General features: G+C 35.7%; 1 protein-coding gene across 1 annotated transcript; it reads left to right on the top strand.

Moving 5' to 3' along the window:
* The first annotated feature begins 263 nt into the window (after window positions 1–263).
* On the top strand, window positions 264–2283 carry LOC120212642. Its single transcript, XM_039210874.1, has 2 exons — window positions 264–482; window positions 1681–2283. Exons 1-2 carry the CDS (start codon window positions 454–456, stop codon window positions 2273–2275), a joined length of 624 nt encoding a protein of 207 aa, XP_039066805.1. The 5' UTR covers window positions 264–453; the 3' UTR covers window positions 2276–2283.
* Window positions 2284–23217: the final 20934 nt, after the last annotated feature.

Genomic DNA, 23217 nt, shown 5'->3' with positions numbered 1-23217 from the left:
CCCAAAAAATCTACTATTGATAATAAAACATTACCGGGAATGAGATTCCCAGTCAACCAAACATGGGAACGTGGGATTCCCATCCCACATTCCTTGAACCAAACACCCCCTTAAGATTTTACAATGTATTAAGATGATTTAAGGGGTAGCAGAGTAATTGCATCAAAAAGTACTCACAATCTTACTTTGCCTTTATTTAATATTTGAGATTCTCTCTCTACAAAAAGGAAAGAGAAGCTCACTTGGCATCATGGCTGCCAAAGGAAAAAAGAAAGAGGGAAAATAAAAAGAAAAGGAAGTCCACATTGCCAACTCCTCCATGCCTTTGAGACTCAATATCCCTTCATCTTGAAGCCCAAAAAGGCTCCATTTTTTTTCACCTTCCTTCACCTCACAGATGAAAATACCCTGTTTTCTCATCTTTCATTCGTCACTCCTCACCTTGCTTTGTTCATGCAAGATCCAAAGAACTCTCACACAAGGTAAAAAATCTTCTCTTTTGTTGTTCTTCATGTAACCCAAATGCTGCAACATTGCTCACATCATTTCAAACATTTCCCATAAAGCTCTTGCTTGTTTTAGTATCATATTGTTTTTTTTTCAAGTGAAAAAATGTTGTTACCAGGTGGTTGATTGTTGTTTTTCATGTTGATGATAGATAGGAATGTTATTGCCAATTCTACCCTAAGTTGAATTGATTTTAAAAAACTTGTGGAAATCAGCCTGACAAGTTTGCATTGAAGGGTGTTTGTTAAAATGCCCTGATTTTCATGCAGTTTTGAGTAAGAAACGTTCAAAATCTGCAGACTCTGCAGCTTTTCTTTTTTAGCTCAGTTGTCCACGAAGTGTTTTGATTTAGTGGTCCTCTATGTTTATTTGATTTGATCCAATGTGCTATGCTAAGTCAGTGGTTGAGTCGAGGAACAAAGGCAAAATTTTATGTCGAGAGGTACTAACATAAGAAGTTATAACATAAATTTAGGAGGTACGAAATTAGGGCATTTCAAACATTTCTTACTCAAAACTGCATGAAAATCAGGGCATTTTAACAAACACCCTTGGTGCATCGATGGTTGAGCCCTTTAGCTTGGGTAAGAATTCCCATTTCGATCCTCTCCACGGGCTAATGCTTATTTGTCAAGCTCATATATGAACTGAACTGAAATATGCAGGAACCCTGATCCAAAAATATGTAATTGATCACTCAAAGATCATTGCTGAGGTTATTTATTAATATCATCATCATTGGTTTCCTGTTCAATTTGTTTTACAGTTTGGAAATATAAGAATATTGTAAATGTTAAGATTCAAACTTGGTCTGCAGTTTCACTAAAGGTTGTGCCTTGTTCAGTTAACAACTTTAATGTGTTATGGTCCTAATCCTGCCCCAGAATACATATGATCCCTGTGAACCCTAAGCAACTGTTGATAGTTTGACTGTTAGCTCAAATATCCGGATTAATTCCAATTTTTGTTCTTGGATTTGAGTATGAGTGCGGAACGAAGGTAGGTTGTGACATGGATATGTTTCAGATATAACTATCATTGTGATTTTGCTATTGAGTTTTTATTTTTTTGGGATTTTGGTCTTCATCCTCAACAGTTCTTCAAATGAATAGGCAAAAAGAAAAATCCTGTTCAAGATTTCATCATGCTATGTATTTATTTATTGTTCCACAGAAAGCCTTGGTATCAAAGAGCAATAGAGAGGGCTACCGTATGGAAAACTGTTCCGAAGACTGCAGGAATCCCTACTACGAATGCTACAACCTTGTGGAAAACCATTTCAAGACCAGCAGAAATTCCAATGGCGAATGCAACATTGTGGAAAGCGATTCCCAAGCCTGCTGACATCCCTTCAACTCATCCCAATAGATCGGAGAAGCTACGTAAATGTACTTCCCTGAGGGTTGCCACTACGTTTACTCGGGTTTGTCTATGTGCACCAATCTCTTCCTACAACGAGGTTTTTAGAGCGGATGTTCCCCCTAGAAGAAGCAACAGTTACCCTAGGTCAAAGCCGTTTCCCCTAGCACAAGAAAAAGCAATGCCTAGCATGAGACTTAGCACGGAAGGAAGAAGAGTTTTCCGTGGAAAATCGTTGACGGACGATGTTTTGATGAGGAGGTTTGTTGTGGAAGAAGAATCAATGATGCAAGTTCGTCGGAGGAATCAAATGGAAGTTATAAGGAGGAAAAATTTGATGAGAAGGAAGATGCTTGGCCCTAGTCCTCTTAGTAGAATGGTAAAAGCTGATGAAGGTGAGAATTTTTAACCTTTTTTTAGAAAAATAAATTACCCATATTTTATCTTCTTTTTTAATTTCTTTTTTCAATTGGCTATTTTATTTGTACTTTTGATTGTGTACCTTTTAAATGTTGGAAATTTCAATTCAAATTTGGATGTTGCTTTCAAGCATGCTTATGCACCACCTATTATATGCTTATGCACCACCTATTATATGCTTATGCTTGAATGTGAGTTCAAATTATTTTTTGGTATCCTCAGGAATGGACTCACCGGATTTATAAAAACAGTTGTCTTTAACATAATTTATTTCATAAGAATTTTAAATTTTATATAATTTATATATTTTTATTAATAATTTATTTCCATCTACTCAAGATTTATCTTTAACATAAAGTACTGTGATTTTTTATATGCTTTGACAAGTATTTACAAAGGGTAAATAGTAAAAAGTCAAAACAACTATGCCGATATAGTTGTTTTTTTTAGCCATTTCAATTTCCCACTTTCTTTAATATGCTTTTACCTTTGATTTGCTTCTCTCTACACTCCACCTCCCCTCTGTATTTTGACGGCTGCCATTAACGCCGATCACCACTGCTTCAAGCTCACCAGATATTAACTCTTAAAATCTCCACTCCGTCATTACAGAAATATCTCTTTTTTTCTTTCATTCTTTATTTTGGATTAGGATCATCGTATCCAAATCTATATTGATTCTTAAATCAGATAAATTAGTTTAGATAATTGAATTCAGATCAAATAGGGCATGCTATGTTTATACCTGTACTTTGCAGATCAGTCATAATATTCAGTTATCAGATGTCCACGGGATGTGAGTGTCTCCGATCCCACGTCCGACATTAAATAGTTTCTACATTTTCATTACGAAACAGAAGTAAATGGCGGAGTTGGTTTATCATTTATAGCCCCGCTCGCTGCAATGAATGGCAAAGGTTGAACACGCTCCTCCTCTTATTGCTGAAAACAAAGGGAACGTTCCCATTCACGCGTTAGTACGTTTAGAGACAAAAATTCCACTCACCTCCAAAAATTAATTTTCTTTTAATTCGATTTATTTAGAAAAAAAAATTAACTTGAATTGGCTCGATTAGTAATTTTATAAACTTGATTCAATTTTTTTTTAATTTAAGTCAATTTATAAAAAAGAACTCAAATAATAACTTGAATCACTCGAAAGTTTTAATAACTAATGGGTTGATTTTTAAATTTGAGTTGAGTCCCTTAATTTTATATGATATATATATCTCATATATAAAAATATGAAGAACTATATTAATATATGCATTATATATGATTATAGAAAATTGTTTAAATTGAAATCACATATTATAAATATTTATAATTAAATTTAAACAAAAATTCAAAGAACTTGACTCGACTCAAATTTTATAAATTCCACTCGACTCGAAAAAATTCAAAATAAAACTTGAGTTATAAAATATAACTCATCAATCTAAACAACTTAAATTTTTTAATTTGATTTAACTCGATTAAACGTTGACCCCTAATGTTGAATGATTATAATGCAATTTTATTATTTTAGTACTACTAATATTTAGGCGTTTTGAGTCAAGTTAATCTGAAATGAAGTCACCTTATTTATATGAAGGATTATTGATACTCATCTTTCAGTATCGATATCATACCGTGGTACCAATATCAGAAAAGCCTTTTGAAACTTCGGTCTTGAAACTGACATGCTGGTCTCGAGACTGAAAAATAATTTTTGACTAATTTCAAGAGTTTTGAGTTTTAAAACAATATTTAAAAGTTTGACAAAATTAGAAAACATTTAAAAGCATATTTTCAAATTAGTTTGAACTTTGAATTATTTTTAAATCATTTGAGCAAATTCAATTAAGTCCAAAAACAATTTTACCTTATTTGTTATATCAAAATATAATTCAATAATCTCCCTTTTTTATATAACAAAACATTTGAAAAATATTTTTTTAAAGCTCCCCTTATTAAAACAATGGTTGAATAGGAGAAATAATTTGAAAAAAATATTTAAGCTCCCCTATTTCATTCTTGAAGTTGAAATTTTCAAATCAATTCTTCTCCCCTTTTTTATATAAAAATAATTCAAACTTTAAGGTACAAAATAACAATAGAGGGTAAGTAGAATTTTTAACATAAAAATCATTTGAAAAATAAAAAATTCTCCCTCAACAAATGCATTAAAAAAATTCGACTTTAAAAGTTTGATACTTAAAACTATTGAATTTCAATAAATGAGTAAACATGTTAGTAACACATGAAATTTCAATAAATTCAATTCTATATTAATTTATACAATATTAACATTAGACATTAAAGTTCATATGCTTAAAGCAATCTAAAAATGTTATGCATTTAAAAAATTGATATAAATTGTTAGAGAAACATCATTTGTAATAAAATCACATGCATAAACATTTAAATTTAAGGTCAAAAATAAAATTTTGTAAAAACAAAACATTAAAAGTAAATTTGACCAAAAACATTATGATGAACTAAAATTTGAAAAAAAAAATCATTTAAACTTTAAAATGTTCACCATAACAAAATGACAAACAACGTATAATCATTTATGTTCAAAACTCAAGCATGCATAAAACAAAATAAATAACCAATTATGTAAAATAAAAAGAATTAAGTTTAGAGGTCACTTATTCCTCATTTTGTGTGGCTAGAGCATTTGAATTTCTTCACTTTTGCCACTATTGCTATCACACACCTAAAGAGACATTTAAATAGCTGTTGGTATTCAAATTGCTTTAGATCCTTGAATGCTAGTGCAAAATTCTCTTGTTTCTTTGGGAACACATACTTGTATAATTTTAAAATGTTTTCTATGTTTTAAAGGACAAGTATATTTCATGTGACCATGAAATGATAATGTGAGCATTTTGTCATTTTTAAACATGATGAACTGTTCTGAGAATTTTTTTTCTTTTCTGAAGCATTCAAGTTTATCTTTTAAATCAAGATTTTCTTTTTTTAAATCATTGATTTTTAATTTTGAAACCTCAAAATCATTTTTTAAAATTTCATTTTGTTTTTCAAAATCTATTTTTGTTTTCAAAAGAAAATCATTCTCAACTTTAAATTTTGAAATTAATTTATTATATTTGAAATTTATGGTCTCAAATTTCAAATACAATTCATAGGCTTCTGTAACTCTTTAAAAGAATAAGAATTTAAATCACAAGAATTAGAACATATATTGGACTCTTCAAGAGCCATTAAACACACCACCTTTGAATTTGGAAGAATTGAACTCGATGATTATTCTTTCTTGTCACCATGAAGTTCTTTGAGCTTATCTCATAGCTCTTTGGCATTTGAACATGAAGAAACACTCTATGTACAAAAGAAACGGAAAAATAAGATTGAATCTCTCTTGGTATAGATTGATTGGATAGGTGTTGTAACATTCTTCAAGTGTCCTCAACTTGATTTTATATGTTGGAAATGGTTACTAGTTGTTTTTAGCCATTGGGGATGTTTAGAAGTCGTTGGAAACTTTAATTTTGAGCATTAAATGCTCACTTGCAACTTTAGTATCGATATCGGAAAGTTGGTATCGAGACCGAACATGAAAAACATTTAAAATTATAGCTGTTGGAGTCTCCGTATCGATACCATTATAGTATTGATACCATACTATGGTATCAATACTAGGTATCAATACTAGAAAAACCTTATGAAATTTCGGTCTTGAGACTAAAAACAATTAATTGACTAATTTCAAGAGCTTTGAGCTTTAAAACAATATTTAAAAGTTTGACAAAATTAGAAAACATTTAAAACATATTTTTCAAATTAATTTGGACTTTGAAGTATTTTTGAATCATTTGAGCAAATTCAATTAAATCGAAAAACATTTTTCCCTTATATTAAAATATAAGTTCAACATAATCCCAAAGAATCTAACAAGGAGATCCATTATCACCATAAATATTTGTCATGTGTATGTAGCGATTTACGCAAGCCATTAATCGAGAAGCGAAGAATGGGCATTGGAAACCATTTAAAACAAGTAAGAATGACTCGGAAATCTCACACTTATTCTTTGCAGACAATATGATACTTTTCGCCGAAGCATCTATCGACCAATTACATGTCATCAAGAAAGTGCTTGAGAAATTTTGCTTAGCATCCGGTCAAAAAATTAGCATTGAAAAGAAAAACATGGTGTTCTCACGCAATGTACAAGACAGAGTAAGATCATTACTAAGTGGGGAATTTGGTTTCAAGCAGGTTATGGACTTAGATAAATACTGAGGCATTCCAATCATTCATGGGAGGAAAACATACCGATGCCTGATTCAAAAAATATAGGAGAAACTATCAGGTTGGAAAATGAAACAACTATCGCTAGCAGGTCGAATTACCTTAGCCAAGGCCGTAATATCTGCGATTCCTTCATACACAATGCAATCAGCCTACATACCCAAAGGCACCTGTTTGGAAATTGAAAAAATTATCAGGAGGTTCATATGGGGTCAATCGACAGAAAGAGGAGGTACCAACTTGGTTAGATGGGATGAATTACGCAAACCAACATCGAAAGGCGGCATGGGTCTGAGAAATCTATCTCAATAGAATGAAGCTTTTCTTTTGAAAATCGCTTTCAAGCTACTCAATAATAAGGAAGCACTCTGGGTCAAACTATTGAGAGCGAAATACAAATGCCAAGGAATCCTACTAGATAACATCAAAGAAACTAATTGTTCCAACCTCTGGAGAGGACTGGACAAGGTATGAGCGGACTTACGCAATGGGGTGGTTTGGAACTTAGGAAATGGCCATTTTATAAGATTCTGGCAGGATCCATGGTTACACGATATAGGTGTTGGGGAAATCGGGTTATTTTCCACACGAACGTAGTTTCAAAATTGACCTAAAATGTCAAGATCAAAACCACCAAAGGTTGCACAACAGATAAACCTGTCAAACTATTGAATATTGAAACACAATGGAAAAAACCGAATAAAAACAATAAAGGAGAGAATACACCAAATTTACGAGATTCGATGAGAATATCGTCTACTCCTCGGGCACCACACCGGATGATAACTTCACTATATCGCCAATATTACAACAAATGGAATTCTTTAGAATTTCCAAAGTGAGAGAATGAAGAATACAAGAGGAAGAGAGAACTTGTTTTTGGGATAATTTCTAATGAAATACTTAGGCCTATTTATAGTTGAGTTTTAAGGACTAAACTTATAAATAATCTAATATTTTAGGGATCAAACATGAAAAATAAGTTGACCACCTACCAAAGAATTTTCCAATGTGTACAAGTTAGCCACCAAATATGAAATTCCCATGTTCAAAGTTTGGCCACCAACCAAGATGAAATTTCCAACTTGCCAACTTAATTTCAAGCCAAATCTAACAATTCTTCACCTTGGCTTGTAATTACCAAGCCTACTCAACTTCTTCAACTCCCCAAATTTGTAGTGCCTCTAATTGCGCTATAAGCGCCACACACCCAAAGGTGTTCATACTTTCAGGATGTTAATCAAGTTCAAACAATGATTGAACTTGATTACTGTTACCACCTTGGTCATCATATCTGTAGGATTTTCTGATGTCGCAATTTTCTGAAGTAGAATCTTTCATTCTTCAAAGATCTCCCGCACAAAGTGATACCTCACGTCGATATGCTTAGTTCTTGAATGGTAGACTTGATTTTTTGCTAAGTAAATAGCGCTTTGACTGTCACAATAGAGACTAATGTGATTTTGAACAACTCCCAAGTCTTCCATCAATCCGTTAAGCCAAATGCTTCCTTTACAACCTCTGAAACTACCATGTATTCTGCCTCTGTAGTAGACAAGGCCAGCGTAGATTGCAATGTAGACTTCCAACTTACTGGGGTTTTAGCGAGAGTAAACAAATACCCAGTAGTTGTTCGACGCTTATCCAAATGACCAGCATAATCAGAATCAACATATCCAACCACACACTGACCAAGTGCTTCATCCTGTTCAAAAACTAAACCAACATCCACGGTTTTTTTGAGATACCGTAGAATCCATTTCACACCTTGCCAATGTCTTTCTCTAGGATCATGCATGTACCTGCTCACAACTCCAACTGCTTGTGAAATGTCAGGACACGTATACACCATTACATACATCAAGCTCCCAACTGCATTAGCATATGGAACTTTTTCCATATACTCTCGTTCTTCGTTAGTTTTAGGAGATAATTGAGAACTAAGTTTCAAATGAGAAGCCAGTGGAATATTTACATGTTTGGTATTTTCATTCATGCCAAAACATTGTAATACCTTTCTCAGATACTGCTTCTGTGTTAAAAAAAGCTTCACTCTCTGTCTATATTGCATATCTCCATACCAAGAATCTTCTTAGCCTCACCTAGATCTTTCATTTCAAACTCTTGATTCAACTGAGCCTTTAATTTGTCTATCTCCTTTTGACTCTTCGAAGCGATCAACATATCGTCAACGTACAAGAGAAGATAAATGAAAGATCCATCTTTGAGCTTTTGCAAATACACACAATGATCATATTTGCTTCTAGTGTACTTTTGCCTCCTCATAAAGCTATCAAATCGCTTGTACCACTGCCTCGGAGATTGCTTCAATCCATATAGCGATTTGTTCAGCTTACAAACCTATTTCTCACAACCACCATCTTTGTATCCTTCTGGCTGAGTCATATAGATCTCCTCTTCTAAATCACCGTGCAAGAAATCCGTCTTTACATCAAGTTGAGCTAGCTCCAAATTCAACTATGCTACCAAGGCCAACAATATTCTAATGGAGGAATGCTTCACAATAGGGGAAAATACTTCATTATAGTCGATTCCCTCCTTTTGAGCGTAGCCATTAGCTACCAACCGTGCCTTGTAGCGAACATATTTCTTTCTATGAGATCCATCTTTCTTTGCAAATACCCACTTGCATCCAATTGCTCTTTTACCTTTCGGTAATTGAGCCAGTTTCCAAGTGTTGTTCTTTTGGAGAGATTGCATTTCTTCATCCATGGCAGTTTTCCACTTATCACTTTCCAAGCTTTGTATTGCTTATTGGTAAGTGATAGGGATATCATCATCAACAACTGGAAGAGCATAGGCCACCATATCAACAAATCGAGCAGGTCTACAAATTTCTCTTCTTGGCCTTGTAACTGCAAGTGGTTCTGGTGTCTCCAATGGTTATTGGGTTTGAACCTCTTAATCTTCTGATTCTTATATTGGAGTTGAAGAATCAACTGCATCAACTTCTGGGATCATCGTCTGCTGAAACTCCACCTATTTTGGAGTATGCTCTACCTGCTGCGGAGTACTACATGTCTGGACAGCTTCATTTGTTACCTTCTTTACTAGGGCAGATTCATCAAAGGTAACATCTCTGCTACAAATTATCTTTTTGGTGTCTAAACACCAAAGACGGAATCCCTTCACTCCATAGGTGATTCCCATAAAGAGAGCCTTCTTTGCTCTCGGATCAAGCTTGGATTCCTTCACATGATAATAAGCAGTGGATCCAAATACATGTAAGGAATCATAATCAGTAGCAGGTTTTCCAGACCATACCTCCAATGGTGTTTTTCCTCTATAGCTGATGACGGCAGACGATTGATGAGATGGCCAACATATGTCACAGCCTCAGCCCAAAATGCCTTGCCTAACCTAACATTAGACAACATACATCGAACTTTCTCCAATAATGTTCGATTCATACACTCTGCCACCCCATTATGTTGTGGTGTATTTCTAACAATGAAGTGTCGAACAATATCATACTCATGGAAAACGTCAAAGAATGAGTCACTTTTATATTCCCCTCCATTGTCCGTCCTAAGACGTTTGATCTTTCTACCAGTTTGGTTCTCGATCATATTTTTCCATTTCAGGAAAATTCGAAGCACTTCATCATTAGACTTCATCGGATACACCCAAACTCTTATGGAAAAGTTATCTACAAAAGTTACAAAATAATGGTTTCCTCCCAAAGACGATGTCTTTGAAGGACCCCATACATCTGAGTGAATATAATCCACAATATCTTTTGTATTATGTATAGTGGTGCCAAACTTCACTATCTTCTGCTTTCCCAAAACACAATGCTCGCAAAAGTTCAATTTGCAAGCCTTTGCACCTTTCAACAATCCTTTCTGTAACACCCCCAACCCGTATCCCAACCCAGATACGAGTCAGAGATATTACATTGACTTTTAAAACACAACTCATTACAAATAATAGTAAAATACTCGAACTTATATTACGAAAAATACAATAATATACATATGGTAATATAAGTTTACCAAAATATTCAGAGCATACACAACTTAACTCTTTAATTACATGCCAACATCCATTTTCATAACAAAATGACCTACTGATTAAGTTGCTTCTGATCTGATAGTTGTAGGAGTAATGTTGTCCAGCTGCTTAACCTCGATCGTCTACTTTATCGGATCCTACGTGTGAAACACTCACACGCTAAGTCATCGACTTAGTGAGGCAATAATATAATAATAATATCAATAAACATAAAGTAATTGCCAAAATGAGTTGGGTTGCAATAATAAGATTTATGTAAACAATGCAATAACCAAAATCATGTTTCTTACACATATACTTATCAAATTCACCTTCATAAGTTCGCCTTGGTAAGTTCATTAGCCCATGGTACCATACAGAGAACCTAAGGTATGTGAGTATTGTGAGGTTGTGCACTATGCTATCACCACAGCTCATATAATTGCACCTAAGTGCCACGTAGAATTGCACCGGAGTGCCGTGTAGAATTACACCGTAGTGCCATATAATAATGTCCATAAGGACCACATATCATTCCTTAAGAACCATATACATATGCCAAGGATCAAGTATGTGTCTCACCAGACTTCACACATGTTCCAAAGAATACATATATGTCCCGAAGGACCACATATCATTCATTAAGAATCATATACATATACCAAGGATCAAGTATGTGTCTCACCAGACTTCACACATGTTCCAAAGAATACATATATATCCCGAATGACCACATATCATTCCTTAAGAATCATATACATATGCCAAGGATCAAGTATGTGTCTCTCCAGACTTCACACATGTTCCAAAGAATACATATATGTCCCGAAGGACCACATAGACCCTCTACCCTTGGCATGCCAACTATACCTATAGTTCTCATTTACATAACATGGGCTTTCAAAATTTATCTAATTCATATCACGTAGACATATTATTTCCATACCTTTATCATATAACTCATATAACTTTTCTTTCATATTCGTGTCCCATAATGCATATGGTATGGATTCATGTCATATATCATCATATGAACTAAGATCATGTATCAAAATATTGAATCTAGACTTATCACAAGTCTAGAACTGAATAAAATACATATTCATGCTATGCATATGCACTCACCTATATTTCTTTGTTTTTTCCTCGATTGATCCTACTTGTCGATGGTTCCGGAACTCGATTAGGCTCAATATCTACATAAGCAAAATTTTCAAGATGATTATCAAATGCCTAAGTCTTGAAATTAACCTCTAATAGCCTACTAATTTAAGGGATTAATAGTTTAGTCTTTCTTCTTTCTTTTTTTTTTCATTACGGGGGAATCAGTCCCCCCTGGGGGTATCGATTCCCCTCTAGCATTCTGGAAATTCATATTCGTTGAGGGGGTATCGATTCCCCTTGAATGGATACCGATTCCCCTAGCCCAGAAATCCTATTTTGAGCTCGAAAATTATCTCATTTCAGCTCAAACATTCATATTTCACTCCCTTTAATACTCTTAACTTTCATACACTTACTTAAACTAATTATTATCCATTCAATACCTCTAAAACTAAAAAAAGTAATCCTCTATATAGAATTTAAGAATCTTACTCAAATTCCAACTTGTTCTAATTTTAATTCTATCACCTCATACTTCTTAATTAGCTTGATGACAAGTCAAATCCAGCTTCTAATTCTTATTATGACCTTTAATATAAGATTTCATTCAATGGCTCCCAACCTTTAATCTCCCTTAACTTACAATTCTTTGAGCTTCTAGGTCCTTGTTTCTCTCCATCATATTTCCTAAATCTTCATTAACCAAACTCATGCTTAACTCATAAGAATTAATCCAAAAGAAGACAACTCACATTTGCTTGCAAGCTTCACGGTTGGAGAAGAAGAAGAAGAAGAGAGAAATATCTGGAACCTTGTTTTCTCTCAAATGCTTTCCACGTGATTTATAAAATCACCTTAAGGAATATTTAATTATTTCACTTACTAAAATACTCTTTTGCCCTCTTAATTTTCCTTCTTTATAATTCAATCCTACACCAAATAACTCAAATAGGTCATTGAACTCTTCCATCATTTTACTTAAATCACCAAATGTTGAAACTTTACAAATTAATCACTAACCCGGCATTGAGGATGTTATAAATCTCTCTCCCTTAAGAAAATTCGTCCTCGAATTTTCAATAAGAAAAGAGATGGGGATACTGATTCCTCATATCCTCCTCACGCTCCCATGTTGCTTCCTCTACTTTGTGATTATTCCATAAAACTTTAACCAATGGAATAGTCTTGTTCCTCAATTACTTAGCCTCATGAGCTAAAATTTGAATCGGTTCTTCCTCATAAGTCATATCTGGTTGTACCTCGATCTCTTCTGGGTTTACAATATGGGAGGGATCCGATCGATACCTTCGAAGCATTGAGACATCGAATACATTGTGAATCTTTTCCATTTCTGGTGGTAAAGTTAATTGGTATGCTACAGGTCCCACCCTTTTTACAATCTCATATGGTCCAATAAACCGGGGACTTAACTTTCCTTTCCGACCAAACCTCAACACATTCTTCCATGGAGATACCTTTAAAAACACTTTATCCCCAACTTCAAATTCAATCTCCTTTCTTTTAAGATCAGAATAGGACTTTTGCCGATCAGAGGCCACTTTGAGGTTATGCTGAATTTCTCAAACTTTCTATTCTACATCTTGAATTAAATCCGGACCAAGAACACTTCGATCTTTGAGTTCATACCAATTTAATGGAGTACGACATTTTCTTCCATATAATGCTTCATATGGGGCCATCTTTATACTAGACTGATAACTATTGTTGTAAGCGAACTCTGCCAGAGGTAAATACTTTTCCCATGATCCTTTAAATTCCATTACGCATGCTCTCAACATATATTCCAATATCTGAATAGTTCTCTCTGATTGCCCATCAGTCTGAGTATGAAAAGCCGTACTAAAGTTTAAACGAGTCCCCAACGCTCCATGCAAAGATTCCTAGAATCTAGAAGTGAATCAAGGGTCTCGGTCAGAGACTATGGAAACAGGCACTCCATGCAATCTAATAACTTCTCTAATATACAGCTCTGTATACTTTTCCATAGAGAAATCCGTTCTAACCGGAAGGAAATGCGCTGACTTAGTTAATCGATCAACAATTACCCAGATTGATTCTCTTTTGTTCGGAGTCAAGGGTAACCCCAAAACAAAATCCATCGTAATATTTTCCCATTTCTATTGAGGAATGAAAAGCGGTTGCAATAATCCTGATGGAACTTGATACTCGGCTTTGACTTGTTGACATATCAAACACTTAGACACAAATTCGGTGATGCTTCGTTTCATCCCTGATCACCAAAATCGATCCTTCAAATCCATATACATCTTGGTTCCACCCGGTGCATCGTTAACGGACTGCAATGAGCCTCTGTTAATATTTCTTTCTTCAAGTCGTCATTGTCGGGTCTTACAATTCTTCCTTTACAATATAGATTTCCATCTGACTTAATCTCAAAGTCTTTAATCTCTTTGTTCTTCACTTGTTCAATTCTTTTCAAACACATTTCATCTTTACTTTGCAATTCTCCTATTCGTTCTAACCATACTGGTTTAAGGGTTAATTCTACACAAAGACCACCGTCTCCCGTTAAAGATAATCTTGCATACATAGCTCGTAAAGCTGCAAACGTCTTTCTACTCAAAGCATCTGCTACCACATTAGCCTTTCCGGGATGATAGTCAATTATCTCATCATAATCTTTTAAGAACTCTACCCATCTACGTTGCCTCAAATTCAACTCTTTTTGAGTCATCAGGTACTTCAGGCTCTTATGATCCGTATATAAGTAACAACGCTCCCCATAAAGACAATGACGCCAAATCCTGAGAGCGAATACTACAACAGCCATTTCTAAATCATGAGTGGGGTAATTTTTTTCATGTGGTTTCAACTATCTCGATGCATACGCTACCACCTTTCCTTCTTGCATTAATACACACCCCAACCCGTTATGGGATGCATCACTATATACTACAAAATTCTTGCCAGATTCCGGTTGAACCAATATCGGAGTTTTCGTCAGAATTCTCTTTAAATGTTCGAAACTTTCTTGACATTCAGAATTCCAAACAAATGGTACGTTCTTTCTCATTAGCTTTGTTAGAGGCAGCACAATCATCGAAAAATTCTTAACGAATCTTCAATAGTAACCGGCAATTCCAAGAAAGCTCCGAACTTCAGACACATTCTTAGGAACTTCCCAATCCATTATAGCTTTAACCTTCTGAGGGTCTACTCTAATCCCAACTGCCGAGATCACATGCCCCAAGAAAATTACTTTGTTTAGCCAAAATTCACATTTGGACAATTTTGCATAGAGATTTTTATCCTTGAGAATTTACAGAACTAGCCTCAGATGTGCGCTGTGCTCTTCAATGGACTTCGAGTAAACCAGTATGTCATCAATAAAGATAACAACAAACTAGTCCAAATAGGGCTGAAAAATCCTGTTCATGAGATCCATGAAAGCAGCTGGTGCATTCGTTACTCCGAATGTCATTAAGATGAATTCATAATGACCATATCTCGTTCTGAAAGCCGTCTTCAGAATATCTTTCTCCTGGATCTTCAATTGATGATAACCCGAACGTAGATCGATCTTCGAAAATACCGAAGCTCCTTTTAGTTGATCAAACAAGTTATCAATGCGCGGAAGGGGATACTTGTTCTTGATGGTCACCTTATTAAGCTGTCGATAATCAATACAAAGACGCATTGATCCATCCTTCTTCTTAACAAATAACACCGGAGCTCCCCAAGGTGACACACTTGGTCGAATAAATACTTTTTCTAACAACTCTTGCAATTGATTCTTTAACTCTTGCAATTCTTTCGGAGCCATCCGATAAGGTACCATTGCAATTGGAGCGGTTCATGGCATTACTTCAATTTGAAATTCTACCTCTCTATCTGGAGGTAATCCTGGCAACTCAGCCAGGAAAACTTCAGGGAACTCTTGAACTATTGGAATCTCCTTTAGCCCTTTCTCTATAGCTCTTAAATCTATCACATTTGCAAGAAATCCTTGACATCCCTGTAGCAATAGCTTCTTAGCTGACATTACTGACTTTACATTTGCTAAGGGATTAAACTTTTCACTGCTCACACTTATCTCTGTTTCTCCTGGACTTTTCAGGGTTACCTTTTTCAATCTACAATTAACATCTCCATAGTAACGGAACAACCAATCCATTCCCAGAATCACTTCAAACTCGTCAAAGGGTAATTCCATCAGATTAGCAGGGAATTCAATTCCCTGAACCTTTATGGGACACCCCTTACAAACTTTATTCACCCGGGCACTATGGACTAACGGAGTTGTTACTATAATCTCATTACTCATAGCTTCTAAGGAAATCCTTAATTCCTTTACTAACTTACTTGTAATATAAGAATAATTAGAACCCGGATCAATCAGTACCAATACTAATTTATCATACAACTGAAAAGTACCTGCTATAATATCAGGGTCATCACGGTCTTCACTTGTCTTTAGATTGTACACCCGTGCGGTTGATCGAACTTCAGGTTGAGCAGAGAATTCAGACGGGTTCCTTCCTCTGCCTCTTCCTCATCCTCTTTGTGAGGAAGAACCAACTCTTTCAGATGGTGCAGGCTCACCAACAATCAATGGACAATCCCGGATAAAATGTCCGGCATCTCCACATCGAAAACAAGTCCCAGCAGCCATCCGACAAGCCCCAGAATGGTTTTTCCCATAGTGCTGACACTGTCTCGCTTGACTCGGAGTAGATCTCCTAGCACCAGATCCCACTGACTGCGTCTGTCTAGGTCTTGCCTGACTTGCTCCCCTAGCAGACGATGCAACTGATTCTGATCTAGCTTGTGATCGAAATCCCGAGTCTCTTCCCCTTTTTGATGGTACTGAGCTAGAAGAAGCACCCGTTCTCTTTGATGTCTGAACTCTAAAATCCCCAAATCTCTCATTCTGAGCTCTTTCAAGAGCCTTGGCGCGATTGATCACCTCTTGGAACGAGGACAAATTCAACACTATCAGCATCTCTTTCAATCTAGGGCGTAAGCCCTCCATAAACCATTCGCAAGCCTCTTTTTCAGTAGGCACAAGCTCGGATGCAAACCTACTCAGCTTGTTGAACTCACATTCATACTCATATACAGAGCGGTTCATCTGTTTTAAATTCAAAAACTCATGCTTCATCTGCCGAATGAACTGTTCTCCTATGTACTTGTTTTTGAATTCATCTAAGAACAAAGACCAAGTCAACTGGTCACTGGGCATCCTTATGGTGACATTCGTCCACCATATCCTCGCCTGACCCCTCATTAAAGATACAGCTCCATCTAACTTCTCCATTTCAGAACAGTGGAGACCATCTAGCATGATTTTCAAATCATTTAACCAAAGATCCGCTGACACTGGACCTTCCTCAGCTTCCCCCTTAAATTCAGGAGCTCCTAAACCTCTCAACTCTTTTACTATATTTATTCTTTGCGTTAGTGGAACAGAAGGTTGAAGACGCGTCAGAATAGCGTCTAACGTTCTGAAGAACGTATCTTGATCTTGCGCAGGCACTCCTTGAGATGCCTGTTCTTCACCTTGCCTGGCCAGGGCAGGTGAGTTACTGCTTTCAGCATGCCTATCTTCTCCTGCTTCACTTCGGGAGCTATTATGTCCGGACATCTAATAAGAATAAACACATTGTTCTATTAGCAAAGCAGCATACTCATACTATACCAGATCAGAAGTTCTCACTATTTGTTGGCATGTATTCCATTTAAAGACTCTATAGACTCTGGTTTATGCCTAGAATCGGCTAAACCATAGCTCTAATACCATTAAATGTAACACCCCAACCCGAATCCCAACCCAGATACGAGTCAGAGATATTACATTGACTTTTAAAACACAACTCATTACAAATAATAGTAAAATACTCGAACTTATATTACGAAAAATACAATAATATACATATGGTAATATAAGTTTACCAAAATATTCAGAGCATACACAACTTAACTCTTTAATTACATGCCAACATCCATTTTCATAACAAAATGACCTACTGATTAAGTTGCTTATGATCTGATAGTTGCAGGAGTAATGTTGTCCAGCTGCTTAACCTCGATCGTCTACTTTATCGGATCCTACGTGTGAAACACTCACACGCTAAGTCATCGACTTAGTGAGGCAATAATATAATAATAATATCAATAAACATAAAGTATTTGCCAAAATGAGATGGGTTGTAATAATAAGATGTATGTAAACAATGCAATAACCAAAATCATGTTTCTTACACATATACTTATCAAATTCACCTTCATAAGTTCGCCTTAGTAAGTTCATTAGCCCATGGTACCATACAGAGAACCTAAGGTATGTGAGTATTGTGAGATTGTGCACTATGCTGTCACCACAGCTCATATAATTGCACCTAAGTGCCACGTAGAATTGCACCGGAGTGCCGTGTAGAATTGCACCGTAGTGCCATATAATAATGTCCATAAGGACCCATATCATTCCTTAAGAACCATATACATATGCCAAGGATCAAGTATGTGTCTCACCAGACTTCACACATGTTCCAAAGAATACATATATGTCCTGAAGGACCACATATCATTCCTTAAGAATCATATACATATACCAAGGATCAAGTATGTGTCTCACCAGACTTCACACATGTTCCAAAGAATACATATATATCTCGAAGGACCACATATCATTCCTTAAGAATCATATACATATGCCAATGATCAAGTATGTGTCTCTCCAGACTTCACACATGTTCCAAAGAATACATATATGTCCCGAAGGACCACATAGACCCTCTACCCTTGGCATGCCAACTATACCTATAGTTATCATTTACATAACATGGGCTTTCACAATTTATCTAATTCATATCACGTAGACATATTATTTCCATACCTTTATCATATAACTCATATAACTTTTCTTTCATATTTGTGTCCCATAATGCATATGGTATGGATTCATGTCATATATCATCATATGAACTACGATCATGTATCAAAATATTGAATCTAGACTTATCACAAGTCTAGAACTGAATAAAATACATATTCATGCTATGCATATGCACTCACCTATATTTCTTTGTTTTTTCCTCGATTGATCCTACTTGTCGATGGTTCCGGAACTCGATTAGGCTCAATATCTACATAAGCAAAATTTTCAAGATGATTATCAAATGCCTAAGTCTTGAAATTAACCTCTAATAGCCTACTAATTTAAGGGATTAATAGTTTAGTCTTTCTTCTTTCTTCTTCTTTTTTTTTTCATTACGGGGGAATCAGTCCCCCCTGGGGGTATCGATTCCCCTCTAGCATTCTGGAAATTCATATTCGTTGAGGGGGTATCGATTCCCTTTGAATGGGTACCGATTCCCCTAGCCCAGAAATCCTATTTTGAGCTCGAAAATCATCTCATTTCAGCTCAAACATTCATATTTCACTCCCTTTAATACTCTTAACTTTCATACACTTACTTAAACTAATTATTATCCATTCAATACCTCTAAAACTAAAAAAAGTAATCCTCTATATAGAATTTAAGAATCTTACTCAAATTCCAACTTGTTCTAATTTTAATTCTATCACCTCATACTTCTTAATTAGCTTGATGACAAGTCAAATCCAGCTTCTAATTCTTATTATGACCTTTAATCTAAGATTTCATTCAATGGCTCCCAACCTTTAATCTCCCTTAACTTACAATTCTTTGAGCTTCTAGGTCCTTGTTTCTCTCCATCATATTTCCTAAATCTTCATTAACCAAACTCATGCTTAACTCATAAGAATTAATCCAAAAGAAGACAACTCACCTTTGCTTGCAAGCTTCACGGTTGAAGAAGAAGAAGAAGAAGAGAGAAATATCTGGAACCTTGTTTTCTCTCAAATGCTTTCCACGTGATTTATAAAATCACCTTAAGGAATATTTAATTATTTCACTTACTAAAATACTCTTTTGCCCTCTTAATTTTCCTTCTTTATAATTCAATCCTACACCAAATAACTCAAATAGGTCATTGAACTCTTCCATCATTTTACTTAAATCACCAAATGTTGAAACTTTACAAATTAATCACTAACCCGGCATGGAGGATGTTACACTTTCTTTGCCAGAATTTGCAAGGATTTTTTTTCCAGCATGTCCCAACCGCATATGCCACAACTGGGTTGCGTACAAATCATCACCTCCGGAAACTACTGTAATTGCTCCAATAATTGTACTACCTTGATAGTAATACAAATTATTTTTCCTGATTCCCTTCATTATCACAAGTGCACCATATGTGACTTTTAAAACTCCATCTCTAATAGTGACTACTGAGCCTTTGGATTCCAACGCTCCCAACGAGATGAGATTTTTCTTCAAACTGGGCACGTATCAAACATCTGTCAGAACTCTGGTTGATCCATCTTGATTCTTTAATCGAATTGAACCTATCCCAACAGTTTTACAGGCATTGTCATTGCCCATATAAACAACTCCTGCATCCCGAATTAGGGGACATATGATAGGTGCAACCCGAATCTAATATCCATTCATCTGAATGGAATGTTGTTGATGAAGCAACCAATGATATGTCAGAGTCATTTGCATCATGCTCTGCAACACATAGATCTGGAGTAGCTTTTCCTTTCTTCTTCAACTTCGGATAATCTTTCTTCCAATGGCCTTTCTCATGACAAAAGACACATTCATCTTTTCCCAGTCTGGACTTTGACTTTGATCTCCCTCTCCGCTTTGGCTTTTGACTTTTCGAGCGACCTCTTGCCACCATGGCCTCCGCTGCTTCGTACTTGCTCTCCTTCTTGGTTTTCTTCCTGAGCTCATAATTATACAAAGCAATAATTACATCTTTAAGGGTAACATTATCCTTACCATGAAGTAGCGTTGTCTCAAGGTGCTCAAACTCATCTGGAAGAGATGACAACAACATCAAGGCCAAATCTTCATCTTTGAAGGTTCATCCATGCCCAATAAGTCTGCCACTAGCTCATTGAACGCAGTGATGTGTTCATTCATACATGTGCCTGGTTGATAATCAAATCTGAACAATCTTTTCTTCATGTGGAGACGATCCTGAGAGTTTTTCTTTAGGAATATTTCCTCAAATGCTTTCCACATCTTACTTGCAGAAGTCTCGTTCTTGTAGCCATACTTCTGCTCACTGGAAAGACAAGATAGAATCGTGCTGGACGCCAAACGATTGATTGTTCCCCATTCTTTCTCCTCAATATATTCGGGTTTTTCTTCCTCAATGGTGATGTCTAGACCTTGTTGGAATAAAACGTCTAACACCTCGCCTTGCCACATGCCAAAAGGACCGGATCCATCGAACAACTCCACTGAGAAATTTGCATTTGACATCATCCTCCTCACCGGTCCAGATGAAGAGCTTGATGTCTCAACTGATCCGTATTTTGGCATTTTAATTCCAACGAACAATATTCAATAGTACGAACTGTATCTTTTTCAGCAACGTAACCACCAGGATAACCTCAACCGAAGCTCTGATGCCAATTATTGGGGAAATCGGGTTACTTCCCACACGAACATAGTTTCAAAATTGACCTAAAATGTCAAGATCAAAACACCAAAGGTTGCACAGCGGATAAAACTGTCAAACTATTGAATATTGAAACACAATGAAAAAAACTGAATAAAAACAATAAAGGAGAGAACACACCAAATTTACGAGGTTCGACGAGAATATCGTCTACTCCTCGAGCATCACACCGAATGATAACTTCACTATATCGCCAATATTACAATAAATAGAATTCTTTAGAATTCCCAAAGTGGGAGAATGAAGAATACAAGAGGAAGAGAGAACTTGTTTTTGAGATGATTTCTAATGAAATATTTAGGCCTATTTATAGTTGAGTTTTAAGGACTAAACTTATAAATAACCTATATTTACAACAAATCCATCTTTATGTGAAGATTCCCTGGGCTGGAAATGGAAGGAGGACAGGAAGTTTACAACAAAGTCTGTATATGAATCACGAGTTAACCAGCTAGAAGGAGAGGAGGAAACAATTTGGAAAGCAACTACCAAGTACAATGAGCCACATCGAATTAAGATATTCCTGTGGCTCGTGGCGAAGGAAGCCATTCTAACTAATGGTGAGCGAGTCAGAAGACATATCGCAATCGACGCCAACGGCCCAAGTTGCGCAGCTGAACGGGAAGACGTTGACCATGTGGTGAGACACTATCCAATAGCCAGTACGTTATGGATGATGCCAATTAAGAAGGAGATGAGCTCGGAGTTCTTCTCGATTAATCTGAAAGATTGGATTTACAGGAACCTTAAATACCCCAAACAATATGTGGCGAATGAAGAATCATGGGATATACTCTTTGGAGCAATCACGTGTTTTTCTGGAAACAGATAAACAATCGGATCTTTGATCCGGAAACAGTAGAGAGAGAATCAGTTTTGAAACGCAACAGTCGACTTGTCGCAGAGACACCCAGAGCCAGAGCAGCAGATAAAGAGATTCAAACACTTAAAGGATACACGGCTAGAACACAAACGAAATGGATACCACCTCCACCAGGATGGTTAAAATTAAACACAGATGGCGCGAAAGATAATTCAGACGGAATAACGTCATGCGGGGGAGTGCTGAGAGACGATAAAGGTCGATATGCCAACATGTCCAGAAGATGCTGGAAAATGAATAGGAAGTTAAGGTCAATCACGTTCATCGGGAGGGCAACCGATTAGCAGACTACTTGACTAAAATGAAATAAAATCAATTGGGAAGAGCTCTAACATTCACAACAGCCCAAGAAGACGCCAAAGCTTTGGTGAAGGTAGAAGAATGTAATTAGATTAGATTAGTTCGTTTAGCTATCAGTTCTATTTCCTTACTTGTTTAAAAGAAAATAATAAAATTATATTATACATAATTATAATAAAATTATACTATACATAATTATAATAAAATTAGTATAAAACTTGAATAACTCAACTTGAATTTCTTAAATTTGACTCGAAGAAATTTCAAGTTAAATTCGAGTTGTAAATATAACTCGTAAACTCGAATAACTCAAAAATTTTTGAGTCGACTCGATCGAATACTCACTCATATCTAGAATAAAACTCATGGATTTTACTTTATAACAAACTATGTCTCATTATTTTTAACTTCAATAGTCATCTGTAGATAAAATAAGATTGATTTTATTAAAATGGGTTAACTACATGGAAAATCATTTACATTTATGTTTTGTTCACTTTTGATCACTGATTTTAAAAAACATAAGATATGATCACTTTTATTTTTATTTAATTAAGATGTGGTTATCCCGAGTTAACTGCCATTAACAACAATTAAATATTTTGATATCATTACATATTTGGTCCATGATATTTACATATTCTCTAAATATAGTTCTACTTTTAATAAATTAAAATAAATTTAATCCTCCTTGTAACCCCCACAGACCGATAAGGGTAACCAGATCCGATCCGGGGTGTCACATTTGGGCCACCGGAGCGACCCACTGTAATTATAGAGGAAAATTTAAAATTTTTTATCAGAACATGTAAACTTATAAAA

This window comes from Hibiscus syriacus, unplaced genomic scaffold (assembly GCF_006381635.1).
Source record: "Hibiscus syriacus cultivar Baekdansim isolate YM2019G1 unplaced genomic scaffold, ASM638163v2 tig00110015_pilon, whole genome shotgun sequence".
Classification (NCBI taxonomy): Eukaryota; Viridiplantae; Streptophyta; class Magnoliopsida; order Malvales; family Malvaceae; genus Hibiscus; species Hibiscus syriacus.
This window is presented reverse-complemented; position numbering and strand designations above follow the sequence as displayed.